This window comes from Haemorhous mexicanus, chromosome 19 (genome assembly GCF_027477595.1).
Source record: "Haemorhous mexicanus isolate bHaeMex1 chromosome 19, bHaeMex1.pri, whole genome shotgun sequence".
NCBI lineage: Eukaryota > Metazoa > Chordata > Aves > Passeriformes > Fringillidae > Haemorhous > Haemorhous mexicanus.
In genome coordinates this window covers 9,630,356-9,643,263 of record NC_082359.1, presented here as the reverse complement: position 1 = coordinate 9,643,263, position 12,908 = coordinate 9,630,356, and the positions used below count along the sequence as shown (strand labels likewise).

The following is a 12,908-nucleotide window of genomic DNA, read 5'->3' as shown; positions in this document are numbered from 1 at the left end:
TCAATTAGGAAAGAATGGAAAAAGGAAAGGAAAGTAGTGGAATGTGTGATGCTTTCTGGGCTGGGAGAGTTCTTGTGGCTTTGCACCTTGCCAGAGCACAATTCCTACACAGTTTTCCCTGGTGATCTTTGTTCCTGGAGAGGGAAATTGGTGGTTCTCTCAGCTGTGGAGCTCTTAGGTGGCCTGAATTACTCTGTGCTGTGTCAGCTCTGTGTGGGCACTGCACAGAACAGGAGGCTGAGCCTGGCCTGGTGTTCTGTGACAATTGCAGGCTGGTGGGAATCACAGGTTTTATGTGGTTTTTTTGAGACTGTGTCCCAATGTTTGTGTCTATGACCCAGATCTGTTCCTGGTACTGATGGATCTGAAGGTCACTGAGGGCTATTTCAGGAGGTTGAAGACACCCACAGCTGGATTTAAACACAGCTGTGCTGTGCTGTCCTGTGGCAGGTCTACAGGGAGACATTCCTGAGTAGAAGATGCCCCAGAACCCCAAAATCATGTGGGTCAGGAAATTCCTCCCAGAACCATCGAGTCCAACCTGTGCCAAATGACCACCTTGTCACCACTGAGTGCCACATCCAGGATTTCCTTGGACACCTCCAGGGATGGGGACTCCAAACTCCCTTGGGCAACCCCTTCCAATGCCTGACCACCCTTTCTGGGAAGAAATTCCTCCTGATTTCCAGCCTGACCCTCCCCTGGCCCACCTTGGTGCAGTGTCCTGCCAGGGAGGTGCAGAGAGCAGGATGTGAGACATCCCTCTGGCCGTGGCTTCTTGCTGTTAGCTGAGCTCACCAAGCAAGAAAGATCATGAACCACATCTTGGAGGGACTGAGATTGGAGACCTTCAAGTGTCCTGAGCAGGGACAGAGGCTGTGCTGCAGCCTTGAGCACCATCCCACATTCCCAAAGCTTTTCCTGGCCAGGAGAGGAGCCCGTGTCTGGTGCAGATGTCACTGCTGCTTTGGTTGTCAGGCCTCTGTATTTATACACAGCACGTTTCGGGAGGATTTGGAAACAGCTTGATATTTTTGTTCTCTAATTTGCTATTTTGCCTACTAGAAAGGGGCTACATCAGCATTTTGGACCACGTTCAGGCCTGCTGTAAATAGATGCAGCTTCCTTTCAATCAGTGACATTGTGAACGCTTGTATCGGGGCTAAAGCTGGCTATTTTTAGCTCTGCTCTCTCACCTAGTCACTCCTGTTTGCTTTAATAAGATTTTTATTTACTCCTGTTAAAAGGTCACTTGAATCTGATGCTCATAAAATTCCAGTTAGAATTAGATAAGTCGTTTTCTCCGAGTGTTTTACGATGGAGTTCCTCGTTGTTGTTCTGTTTTATTTTATTTATGATTCCGTGCTCTCAGCTAACTGACAGGGATGAGGAGGTGGTGCTGTGGCTGCAGGTGACCTTTAGACTGCTGGAGAAGGCAGAGGCCAGTGCTGGCCCCTGTGGCTGCTGCCCTGGGGGGAATTTGGCAGGGCCACAGACAGGAAAATGCCACGGAAATGGAAAATGAGAAGGTGGCTTTAATCCTGCTGAGTGGCCCTAGTGAGGCCACATCTGGGCTGTGGTGTTCAGTTCTGGTCTCCACTGCTCAAGAAAGACAAGGAGCTCCTGGAGAGGGTCCAGTGGAGGCCACAAAGATGATGAGGGGTCTGGAGTGTGTGGCTGGTCACCAGCAGCATTTGTGTTCTTTGACTGTGGGAAGGGCTGAATTCTGGAGACAAACAACAGGGGTGGAGGGATGCTGTTGATTAGAGTCAGGACTTCATGCAAAATTCCTGTGCTCATGCTGGAAAAAACCACAATTATTTGAAATAAATACTGAAGTAAACATTCATTTTCTGTTTTCAAGAGATGGGTTAACTTGGTTCCCCTCCTTGTGACAGGGACCTTGTCCAGCTGGGGATGAGCTCTGTGGGTACCTGGTTGTGGGTGAGCTGCCTGACCTGAATCTGCTCTCCCCACCAGCCCATCCCTTCCTGCTTCCTCTGCAAACCTCAAAGGTGGCCTTCATCCCTCCTTGAAAGACATTTTGCCTTGGTCACTGGAGTCAGTGCAATTCATGGCACTTGGCAAATTTGTCTTGGGATTGTAAGTACAGAGCTAAAGGGGAAAATGATTGTCCAGAGGCTGGAGCCCAGAGGGGCTGGGTGCTGCCCCACACTCTGTGTGTGTATTATTGATATCATCCATCACTTTGGTGTTGCCAGAAGAAACTCTTAAAAAATATTTTTCCTTTCCCTTAACAACCAGTGATCTGGTTGTTGCAGAAATTATATAGTTATAGCAGAAGGAAAAGCTGTCAGCATCTTTATTTCATAAATAATTGCTGGTTCTTTTTAGCTGTTACTTAACGCTATCATTTTATTAATTCCTGCTTTCTGTTCCTGGGCTTATTTTTCTGTGTGCTGTTAACTGTGCTTATTGTGCTCCTCGTCAGCTCCCCCTGAACTTCTTAAAACTCCTGTCACTTACTCAATGCTGCATCTGTCACTTCGTTGTGCCATTATGTGAGAGCTGCAGTTTCTGGCTGATCATTTTTCACTCAATCCAAGAGCAGCAGTAAAGGAGGAGATTTCCTTTGTGCTGCAGGGGAAGTGCAGGGTCTGTTGATAGAATGGGAGGGCGAAACAGAAACAATTCCAGTCTGGGGAACTTTAGGCTCTAATTGGATTTGTCTGAATTATAGAATCACTGAATGGTTTGGGGTAGAGGGGACCTTAAAGATCATCCATGGGGTAGGAGCATCTTCTACTATCCAAAGTTGCTCCAAGCCCTGTTCAATCTGGCCTTTGACACCTCCAGGCATGGGACAGCCACAGCTTCTCTGGACACCCTGTGCCAGGGCCTCAGCAACCTCACAGGGAGTGATTTATTCCATATATCTCACCTAAATTTCTGTTTCAGTCTGAAGCCATTCCCCCTTGTCCTGTCACTCCAGTTCCTGATGCAAAATCCCTCTCCAGCTTCTTTGTAGCTCCTTCAGATCCTGGAATGTGCTGTGAGGTCCCTGCCCAACCTTCTCTTCCCCAGGCTGAGCAGCCTCAGCTCTCAGTCTGTGTATTTTGGGTATATCTGGGTTTTTGCAGTGCAGTGCCAAGGGGCCTCAGGGAGGAGCAGCCCGTGTCCTGTGGCTGCATAAGCCTCTGATTGTTCCCTGTGCCATGGGCTTGGGAACCTCTTCTTTCTCTGCCATAATTAAATTTAAAAAGTTTGGAAAATACTAAGCAGGGCTGGAATGTTTGGCGTGGCCCTGCTGGAAATGTGTGTTGGTATATTTTCACACTCCTCCCACAGTTGTCTTTGTGGTTTATTGTTGTGTTTTTTTGTTGTTTGTGGGTTTTTTTGGGCACCAGCCAGGAGCTGGGACCAGGCCAGGGATTTTTCTTTCACTGCATTCAGAGCTGTTTGTGCCACTCTTCAGTCTCTTAATTACCCAATCTTTGGTTCATTGTCCTAGAAAAGTTCAGTCCATTCAGCAGGATTCTGCTCCGTGCTGCTGCTGGTTCCGTCATGTGGGAAATAAGCAATATTGAATCAGCTCCCAAAATGTCACTTTTTGCCCTCAAAAAGCCGAGCTGGCAAGGAGAGGTGCAGGTGCATGGTCTGGCTGAGGAGATGGGGGACTTTGGGTGGGTTTGGCAGTGATGGGGACATTTGTGACACGGATTGCTGTGTGAAATTCCAGGGTAGCAGGTGCCAGCTCAGAGGCAGGGAAAGACAGAGCTTCCATGGGATGAGGCTTGTGACAGTGCATTAAAATGCTCCTAATGGAAGATTCTCATCTGCAGCCTGCTGGGGTCATGCTCTAAATTACTTGCAAAGGAACTGTAAAGACCCTGATGTAATTTATTGAGCAATAAAACCCATTAGAGGTAACATGAACCGGTAATTCTGAAATGGGAGTGCAGAAGAGGTTGTGCTTCATCAGTGAAATGTAGGTAAATCTCTTACAAAAAAAACCCCCAAAACGTGAATAGTGTCTAGTTTTTACTGGGGGGAAAAAAGAGAAGAAAATGTGGTCTGTGAAGAGGAACAGGATATTTTGGTGCATTATGGAAATGCCTCATAAAATCCTCAGCAGGTGGAAGCAGTAATGGGCTTAATACACCTGTGGGAGGTGAGGCAGGCTTGGGATCCTTTTGTGCTGGAAATGAAGAGCTGGAATCAGAATCCTAAACCTTGGCAATTGGGGATGCTCACACAGGTTTATGCAGCCCGTGGTGGAACTCAGGTTGTTTCATGAGCCTTTTTACAAGTGTAATGAGACAAGTTTTTCTGATCTTTCTGTTTTTCTTTCCAGGATTTTTGCTCTTTAAAGACTATTGCATGAATGAGATCGATGAAGCTGTCCCTCAGCTGAAGTTCTATGAGGAGGTAAGTGCTGGTGATGGAGGTTTGGGGCTGTGCAGGGAGTGAGGCTGTCCTGCTCCATCAGGGAATGCTGAGAGGGAAGGAGAGGGAGATTGAAGCAGTGTGGACTGGTAGAAGAGGATCTGGGATGAAGTTGCTGGTGTTGGGGTGACACTGAAACCCTTCAGGTCTTTCCCCAGCAAAGGCATCAGGGGGGGATTGTGGAGGGATGAGGGGTGGGAGCTGCTCAGATGTTTCAGGAGCTGCTGTGACAGAGGGGACACGAGAGGTGGCTTCAGATGGATGAGTTGTGTCCCTTGTCAGGAGATACCCAGTGAAGGAGCTGACAGGCACTGTGCAGGGCACATCCCAAAGGATCAATAATTCCAAGGAATGCCCTGGTCCTCCCCAGCTTCTGCTGCTGCAGGGTCTGAACTCCATGGCTCCATTCATTCATCCATTTCCTGTTACATTTGTGACACTGAATAAAGCCCCAGTGAATCCTGTCCCAGGTGCTGATTTCAGGGCAGACCTGCCCATGCCTGATGCTCAGGGTTAATTAGAGCTGGAATAGCCTTGGCTGCTTCACTCATGAACTGAGAATTTAACTTTTTTCTTGCTATCAGCACAAACAGCTGGTATCAGTTTGGAGATCAGTCCTCAGCAAGATTCCATTCCCCCACTCAGATCAGATACCTGCTGTCAATAAAGAATCTTTTTCTATCATTTCCATCTCTTTATACACTGAAGATATCACTGTCAGAAGTAATCTGAGGCCTGTTGTACCAGATTATTTAGCAGGATATTTTTGGCTGCCTCTTTATCTCTGAAACAATTCAAAATTGTATTTTTAGGTTATTAGCAAAATGTTGCCTCAAAAGAATTTCAGTGCTTTGTCATGTACTTCTGGAAAAATCCCATTAAAGATATTTAAAGAGAGGTTCATTGTGTTTTCCTCTGTGACATACCGGATCCAGGAACTTTTCCTTTTTTTATATATTTGATTTACTTGCTGCATTTCTTACACATAGAATAATCTGAGTGCATTGCTACATTAAAAATTGCTTGATGTAGAAGAGCTCTGTACTCCAGGGATTTCATATCACTGCAGCTGGAGTCACGATCAGGCATTTAACAGGATGAGTGATTCATCCCGATCGGTTGCAGAAGGAAAAGAAAAGAAATTAAAAAGAAAAAGGATGGAAAATGGGTAAAAAAAAAAGAAAAAAAGAGCTTCTAAATACTTGAAAACAAATGCATTCTGATCCCAGTTTTTGGGGAGATCCTTTTGGTCTCTGGGGGACTCTGCTGAAACCCCTGAACACTGACTGGGGAGTTGGGTCCTTTAGCAACCAAACATTGAGGGATAGGAGGTTGTGCTCAAATAAGACAACCAGATATCCATCAGGCTTCCTCCTGTACTGCTAATTATTTTGTGTCATTGCATTAATTAAAAGTGTTTCTTGGGCAAAGACATTTTGAGTCATTTTAATTATAAATTGGTATCAAGGGGGAAGCAGCACAGATGGCAGATCGGGGTGGGACTGGTGCCTTATCATGTCAGCAAACACCAGCAGTACAGCTAGAAAGATACTGACTTTAATTAATGTTCCTCCTCCAGAGGTAGGTTGGTTCCAGTTTGTCTCTTGATAATTGGATTTGATGATCTTGGAGGTTTTTTCCCAACCTAAGCAGTGCTGGGATTGTGTGGCACGGAGCAGATCTGCTCACTGCCAGGGATCTGCATTCCAGGGCTTCACAAGCAGATGCTGGAAGGTCCAGGAAGGCAGTGCTGAGCCTTTCCCCTCGCATGTTTTTTTACATGTTGTCACTTCTGGAAGAGCTCTTTCCCTAAATATGCTCCAGAGGACCCTTGGACTGGGTGAACTTTTTGTTCTGGAACTGGTTGCCAGGTTTTGTTTTGTAAATGAACTGTCTGGGGTTGCTGTTGTTTCACCTGGAACACCCTGATCTGCTACAGCACACCTGAGGAAACTTGATGTATTTTGTAAAACTGTCTTTTAGCCACCTTTAGGGTTCAAATCCACAGTGTAGCTGAACTGTGTGAACATTTTGAAATGTGCTTTATATTCTTTCTTGGACGTCTGTTCCTGATGTGCTGTGACGGTGATTGCAGGGGTCTTAGGATGAGGGAAGAGATGAGAATCTTGACTCCATGTTTCAGAAGGCTGATTTATTATTTTATGATATATCTTATATTAAAACAATACCACAAGAATAGAAGAAAGGATTTCATCAGGAGGCTTGCTAAGAATAGAAAAGGAAGGAATAACAAAGGCTTGGACTGACCGGAACAGTCTGAAACAGCTGGACTGTGGTTGGCAATAATTAGAAACAACCACATGAGACCAATCACAGATGCACCTGTTGCATTCCACAGCAGCAGATAGTCATTGTTTACATTTTGTTCTTGAGGCCTCTCAGGAAGAAAAATCCTAAGGAAAGGATTTTTCATAAAACGTGTCGGTGACAATGTTCTGTGACCAGGGAATTTTTGTTTGGAAGGGCCCTCTCAGCCCATGGAGTCCCACTGTTTACTCAGCACTGCCAAGGCCACCACTGAGCATGTCCCCAAGTGCCACATCTTGTTAAATCCCTGCAGGAATGGGGACTCCACCAAAGCCCTGGGCACCTGTACCAGAGCTGAAAAATTCCAATATTAAAGGGAAATCCCAGCCGTAACTGTGCTGTCGCAGGTGATTTTTCATCAATAAAGAAAACAATAAAATAAAACTTCAGCCCAAGCCCTGTTTTGACCCAAGGAGTGAGAAATCACAAGGGAATGTGTGTGTGTGCTTGTGCTGCAGATCAAGGAGTACGAGAAGCTGGACTCGGAGGAGGAGCGGCTGTCGCGGAGCCGGCAGATCTACGACACCTACATCATGAAGGAGCTGCTCTCCTGTTCCCACGTGGGTATCCTGCCCTTTCCCCCCTGCCTGGAATCTGCATTTCCCTTTGAAATCCAGGATATGGGTTTGGCCAAATTCACAATGTTGCTTTTTTTAATTTTTTTTTTTTTTTTTATTGAGATGTAAAGGTTGGTGGCATGCTGCAATTTTCATTAAACTCAGTGGCAAGCAAAGGAAGTATCAGGAGATTTTTCTGGTTTATGTTTCTTTAGACTAAATGTCTGTTTCCAAAAGGATGAAATAAATGCAGGGTCTGTGTATAGAGATGTGGCTAAAGTCATTGAAAAGACACATTTTCTCTAGCTGAAGTTTGGGCCCATTGATCTGTTCTTACCAGTTTCATGTGCTCTCATTTGAAAGAAGGATTTGCAGGGTGTTGTATCCTGGTGGTATCATGCTTTGGGTGGAAGGTTTAAGCTTTTATTTTTTTTTTTTTATTTCTCCCAGAATGCATTATTTTATTAGTAAAAAGTTCATGTCTGCTTCTGGAGCTGTGTCTGTAAATGGGATTTTTCGTGGATTTGTTAAAGGAGGATCATCACCCCCTTTAATTTTTACCTCCCTCCTCTTCATCTTCCCCTCTCCCGCTTTTCTGCTTCAGAATAATCCTGTTACTGGATCATTCTGCACATTTCACACAATATTCACTGGGATATACCTGTGGGAGGCCCTATTGATTCCCCTTGGGGTCGGTGTTTCCATGTGGGGAAAAGAACAACAGTGCTCTGACCTGAAATGAAACTCCTGACAGTTCCAACTGTTTGAAATCTTCCTTTTTCTTTTCCAAAAGCCTTTCTCAAAACAAGCTGTAGATCATGTACAAACACATTTAGCCAAGAAACAAGTGCCAGCCAGCCTTTTCCAGGTGAGCTTTCACAGTCTGAACATTCAGCTTCTCTGACAGAAAGTGACTTTTTAGATACTCTTTAAAGAGACTGAATAAATGGGACTGGTACATATTCTGTGCTGTAAGTGGGATTGAAGTGCTTTTCCAAGTCAAAATTACAATTTACTCTTGTTATCTATAATATTTTCAAGCACATTTAGAAAAGCAAACTATAGCTTGGTGTGTGAATAAAAGAGTTTTTATAGTTGTGTAATTTTGAGCCATTAAATGATTTAGAGTAAATCACTTTCCATCAGGAAGATGCTCATCCTGTCAGGGTGAACTGAGCTGCAACAGTGGAGAAATAGTCTTATCCATCATGGGGGTGTTTGTAAGCCTAAATGTCTTTTATCTAAATCTGATGTATTTTTATGTGCTGAAAAAAATGTGGAGGTTGCCCCTGCCTGTTGTCTGTTGTGCTCCTGAGCTGTTCTGGCTGCTGCCATGAGCTGGAAATTGGTGATTGCAATGCTGGGCCCTGACACACCCAGGGGAGGGATTTCCCTGGACAAAGTCACCTGTGATTTCAAGGTGCTGATCTCTCAGCAAGGGCAGAGAGGAGAGAGGCACCGCAGAGATGAGGGAGCAGCTCTGGGAAGTTTGGATTCCACAGGGGTGACAATTTATTGGTTAAATGCATTTGAAAGAAGAATTTTTTTTGCCCCCACACCCCTTCAGGTTTTCTAGTTGATGAAAATATTTTGTGTTTGACTTCAGGGCACCTGCTCAGAGTCCTAAAGCCAAAATAAAGCTAAAATGCTGTTTTGGGGCTTCTTTAGGGCAATCCAGGAGCTGTGTGGGGCCAAGGAGAGTTCTCTGTATTGGATGGGATTGAAAAAAGCCATTTATTGTCTGCTTAAATACTAATTGTGTTTCCTCACCCTTTTTAGCCATATATAGAAGAAATTTGTGATAGTCTCCGAGGAAAAATATTTCAAAAATTTATGGAAAGGTATGAACTTGGAATATTACCTGAATTGTCTGCCTGCTGCAGTGGCAAGCCAGGTCCTTTCAGTACTGCTGTAAATAAGGCTAAAAATGTGTATTAATGCATGATTAATCAAATTAACCCAGCTTTGTGGGATATCCTGATCAGAGTCAGGATGGATGAGTGGAACAACTGAAAAACTGAGGGATTTCTCAGTCAGGGCATGCAGAAGTTGGAGTTTGGGCTAAGAAAAGGCAGAACTGGGCTTTTGGGGATATTCTGTGTAATAAAGAACTGAAGGCCCAATTCTGGCTCAGCAGAGCAGCCCTTTCCTGCTCCTGTGTCTGGCTCTGCAAAGCTCAGCTGCCAACCCAGCAAGACCCAAATCCATTTTCTAAACTGGTTTGGTGCCATTCCATGATAATTATAAAAATGCCTCCATAAAGCTGTTTTTTTCTTACTTTGAAAATAAATACTTAATTATTCATGTAGGAATAAGCAACTATTTTATTATTTTTTCCCAAAGCCTGTGGTATTGCTGATGCCTTCCCTATTTTAAGATAAAATGAGTTTAAAATGTTCCTTGGAGTATAGGGAGGTTCATTAACATAAATCGAGCTGCCTGTGTTGTTTGTTTTTTTTTTTAATAATTATCTTTCTCTTGATGTAATTTAAATGTTTGTTAGTTCCAAACATAGTTGTTTAAAAATTGAAGACCATCTTTGGTTGAAAACCATGCAGGAGAGCTGTGGGGGCACAGTGAGCACTTCCAGGGAAAAGGTTATCTGCTCTCTTTCTCTCCCAAGGATGTAGAACATGGAGTGTGCTCTGCCTAGGAATTGTTTTTCTTGGTGGGGGTAAGATTACAGTTGGTGAAAGGAAGGCTGTCATTTATTAAATACCACCCCACGCCCTAGCTCAGACTAGATTTTAAATATCAGAGTCTTGACATTTCCTGTAATACTCTACACAATAGTCTCAGACAACTTTTAAACTTTTTTTTTTTCTTTTGCAGTGACAAGTTTACTAGATTTTGTCAATGGAAAAATGTAGAGCTAAATATTCATGTAAGTACTCACAAGTATATTTATCTTGTCAGAGGCTGATACAGGAAAGAGAATGTTCAGTTTTGAATCCTGCTCTGCAAAGGCCTCATTAAGGAGGGTGGTGGATGTCACTGCTCTGCTATTCTTAGGCACAGCCCTGATGATTCCTGTCTGGACGTCCCCTCTGCCTTCCTCAGCTAATAGAGTTTTGATTTTTTTAATGGCTGAAAGAGCTGAAGTGCCAGAATTTCTCAATCCCTGTCCACATCCCTTTCCCACTCCAGTCTGTGATCCCAGCACCCTCTGAGCCCCTTCCCTTGGCCTCAGCTTTTGTCCCTCTGCACTTCTGTGTGATAACTTGGGCTGCAAAAATAGCCCTGAGAAAGACTGGCAGATTTTGGGAACAACAGCCTCATTCCCCTTGGTGCTACTTCACACTGTAGTGCTTCCAAGTACATGGAAATATCAGCAGTAAGGGGCTCCTTTTCCAGCACAGTAAATGCTGTTGGATTACAGCTGAGGATCTCAACACATTCATGGATCATTTAGATGTTTTCTCAGTAAGTTTTTTTTAATGCTGGAAAAATGAAGGTTTTGTTTTGTTGTTTCTGTTTCCACTTGCAGCTGACCATGAATGATTTTAGTGTACATAGAATAATAGGAAGAGGGGGATTTGGTGAAGTGTATGGCTGCAGGAAAGCAGACACTGGAAAAATGTGAGTATCACCCACTCTGTGGCAGAGGTGGTTGTAAACTCTGGACTAGTGAGGAAATCCTTCCAATCATTTCTCAGGAAATCACTGGGAAGCAGCACCACATTGCTGTCAAGTTGTTTGTGATGAAGTTTTATCCCCAGAACTCTGGTTCCTGGCTCACTGCAGGCCCAGTGGATGCTGTTCCATGCCATGCAGGGGCTCAGTGTCACACAGCTCCTGGGCACATGGAAATGTCCTGTCAGAACCTGTGGAAGATGCACAAGTGTTAAAATCAGGTGTGTGCTCCAACAGTTCCCTGGATCAGAGGATATTCCTGTGGAACCCATGGTGGCTGATCAGGTGTCACCTGCTCCAGGTGGAGCTGGGGGTGCTGCAGGTAGCTGTCCCCAAATCTGGGCAGTCAGGGCTGTGCCAGAGCCCATTCCCAGTGTGCTGCTCCCAGTTTGGGGAATTGCATTAGTGTGGTGGAAGCAGAGATCCTTGCTGCCATCTGGAAGGGAATATCCCACTGCTGGGCTTGTGCTTCCCAGAGCTCTCAGTGGGAGCTCCAGGGTCAGCCCTGGGTGGTTTTTATTCTTTTTGTGATCTTACCATTCACACATCTCCCCTGATCATCAGATTTCCTTTTCTAGGCATCATTGTCCCTTTGTGTTCTGGTGTGAACATCTGGGCATGGATTTAACCAGTTCTCAATATTAATCCATTCCTTTATTTACACCCCAGCCTTTCATCTTGCTTTTTTCTCCTAACAATTTTAGTCCACAGCCCATCCTTAAACATTTCCCTTCCGAGTGAGCAGGGCATGTGTCAGGTGCCCTGTGTCTGGCTCCTCTGGCATTAAAGTGTGCCTGACATCCTTGATAATAATAAACTTCTGACTCTTTAACAAGTGGAAGACATCTTAGTGTTGCTATTCTTATATTCAGTATTTCTGCAGTGACTTCAAGTATTTATATTAATACTCTTACTAACAACGCTGGCTTTATTCTTGCTTTGGTACTTTTTGTCCATGTGCAGTTCATTCAGTTGTCCATGTACAAAAATAAACATTTTATTTAGCTTGAGGCACGCTCAGCAGGCAGTTCTCAGAGTCCCAGCCATCTCCATGTCTGAGCTGGGCTCTGGCAGGAGGTGGATGAACCCTTGGGAAGTGAGAAGGACAGGAAAAGTGAAGCAAAGGACAGGTTTTATTAGATATAAATAGAGCAAAGGGAAGCAAAATGTGGGAAAACCAACCTTCTTTTTCAAATTTGAAGCAAAACTTGAGATGAGGTTCAGCTTGTGGGTAGAGGTTTGGTTTAGTTCTTTCTTGATCCAAACCTGTGTGCCCATCCCTAACCCAGCTCCCATCCTCTCTAGGCTGCCTCTGCTGCACCTAGAGCCTGCAGACTTGATTTGGGGCAGATTCCCAGAGAAGCTGTGGCTGTCCCATCCCTGGAAGTGCCCAAGGCCAGGCTGGATGGGGCTTGGAGCAGCCTGGGATGGTGGAAGGTGTCCCTGCCCATGGATTTGAGGTCCTTTCCAACCCAAACCACTCTGTGATTTCCATCAGCCTTGAACACCCCCAGTGCCTCTCTCTGGTCAGGGCAGGGTCAGGGGTTATTTTTACTCACCCTTCACAGACTCCTCAGCAGGAACACATGAATATATTCCCAGTCTGGAAACTTAAAATTCACCCTCACTCCCCCACTCCCAACACATTGATGTCAGGAATGACGTGGCTGTTTTTGGCAACTGGAGCTCCCAAAATCTGAAGCCCTGGGGCTGGATGGGGATGGGATTGAAACACTGCTGTGATGTGGTGATCTCCTAAAAATCCAGGAGTGCCCATGCCTAGAAGTCTTCTGTGAAGGAGCACACATGTCCTTCTCACTGATGTCTATTAATGAACTCACCAACAGCTTGGAAAAATACCCAGCCTGGATCATATCCTCCTGTGGTTGGTGGTTGTTAGGGTAACATCCTTTGTGAGCAAAATTTTATTAATTTGTGTAGCACAGATGGTAGAAGACTAAAAAAGCTTTCTTGTGTGTATCT

General features: G+C 44.7%; 1 protein-coding gene across 1 annotated transcript in view; it reads left to right on the top strand.

Annotated features, from left to right (window-relative positions):
- GRK3 (G protein-coupled receptor kinase 3) overlaps positions 1-12,908 on the top strand; it is a 61,227-nt gene that overhangs the window by 23,287 nt on the left and 25,032 nt on the right. Inside the window, exons 3-8 of the mRNA XM_059863913.1 lie at positions 4,316-4,389; positions 7,194-7,295; positions 8,086-8,160; positions 9,072-9,133; positions 10,125-10,176; positions 10,780-10,871. Coding sequence (XP_059719896.1) covers positions 4,316-4,389; positions 7,194-7,295; positions 8,086-8,160; positions 9,072-9,133; positions 10,125-10,176; positions 10,780-10,871 — 457 coding nt within the window. The remainder of the gene's footprint in view (positions 1-4,315; positions 4,390-7,193; positions 7,296-8,085; positions 8,161-9,071; positions 9,134-10,124; positions 10,177-10,779; positions 10,872-12,908) is intronic.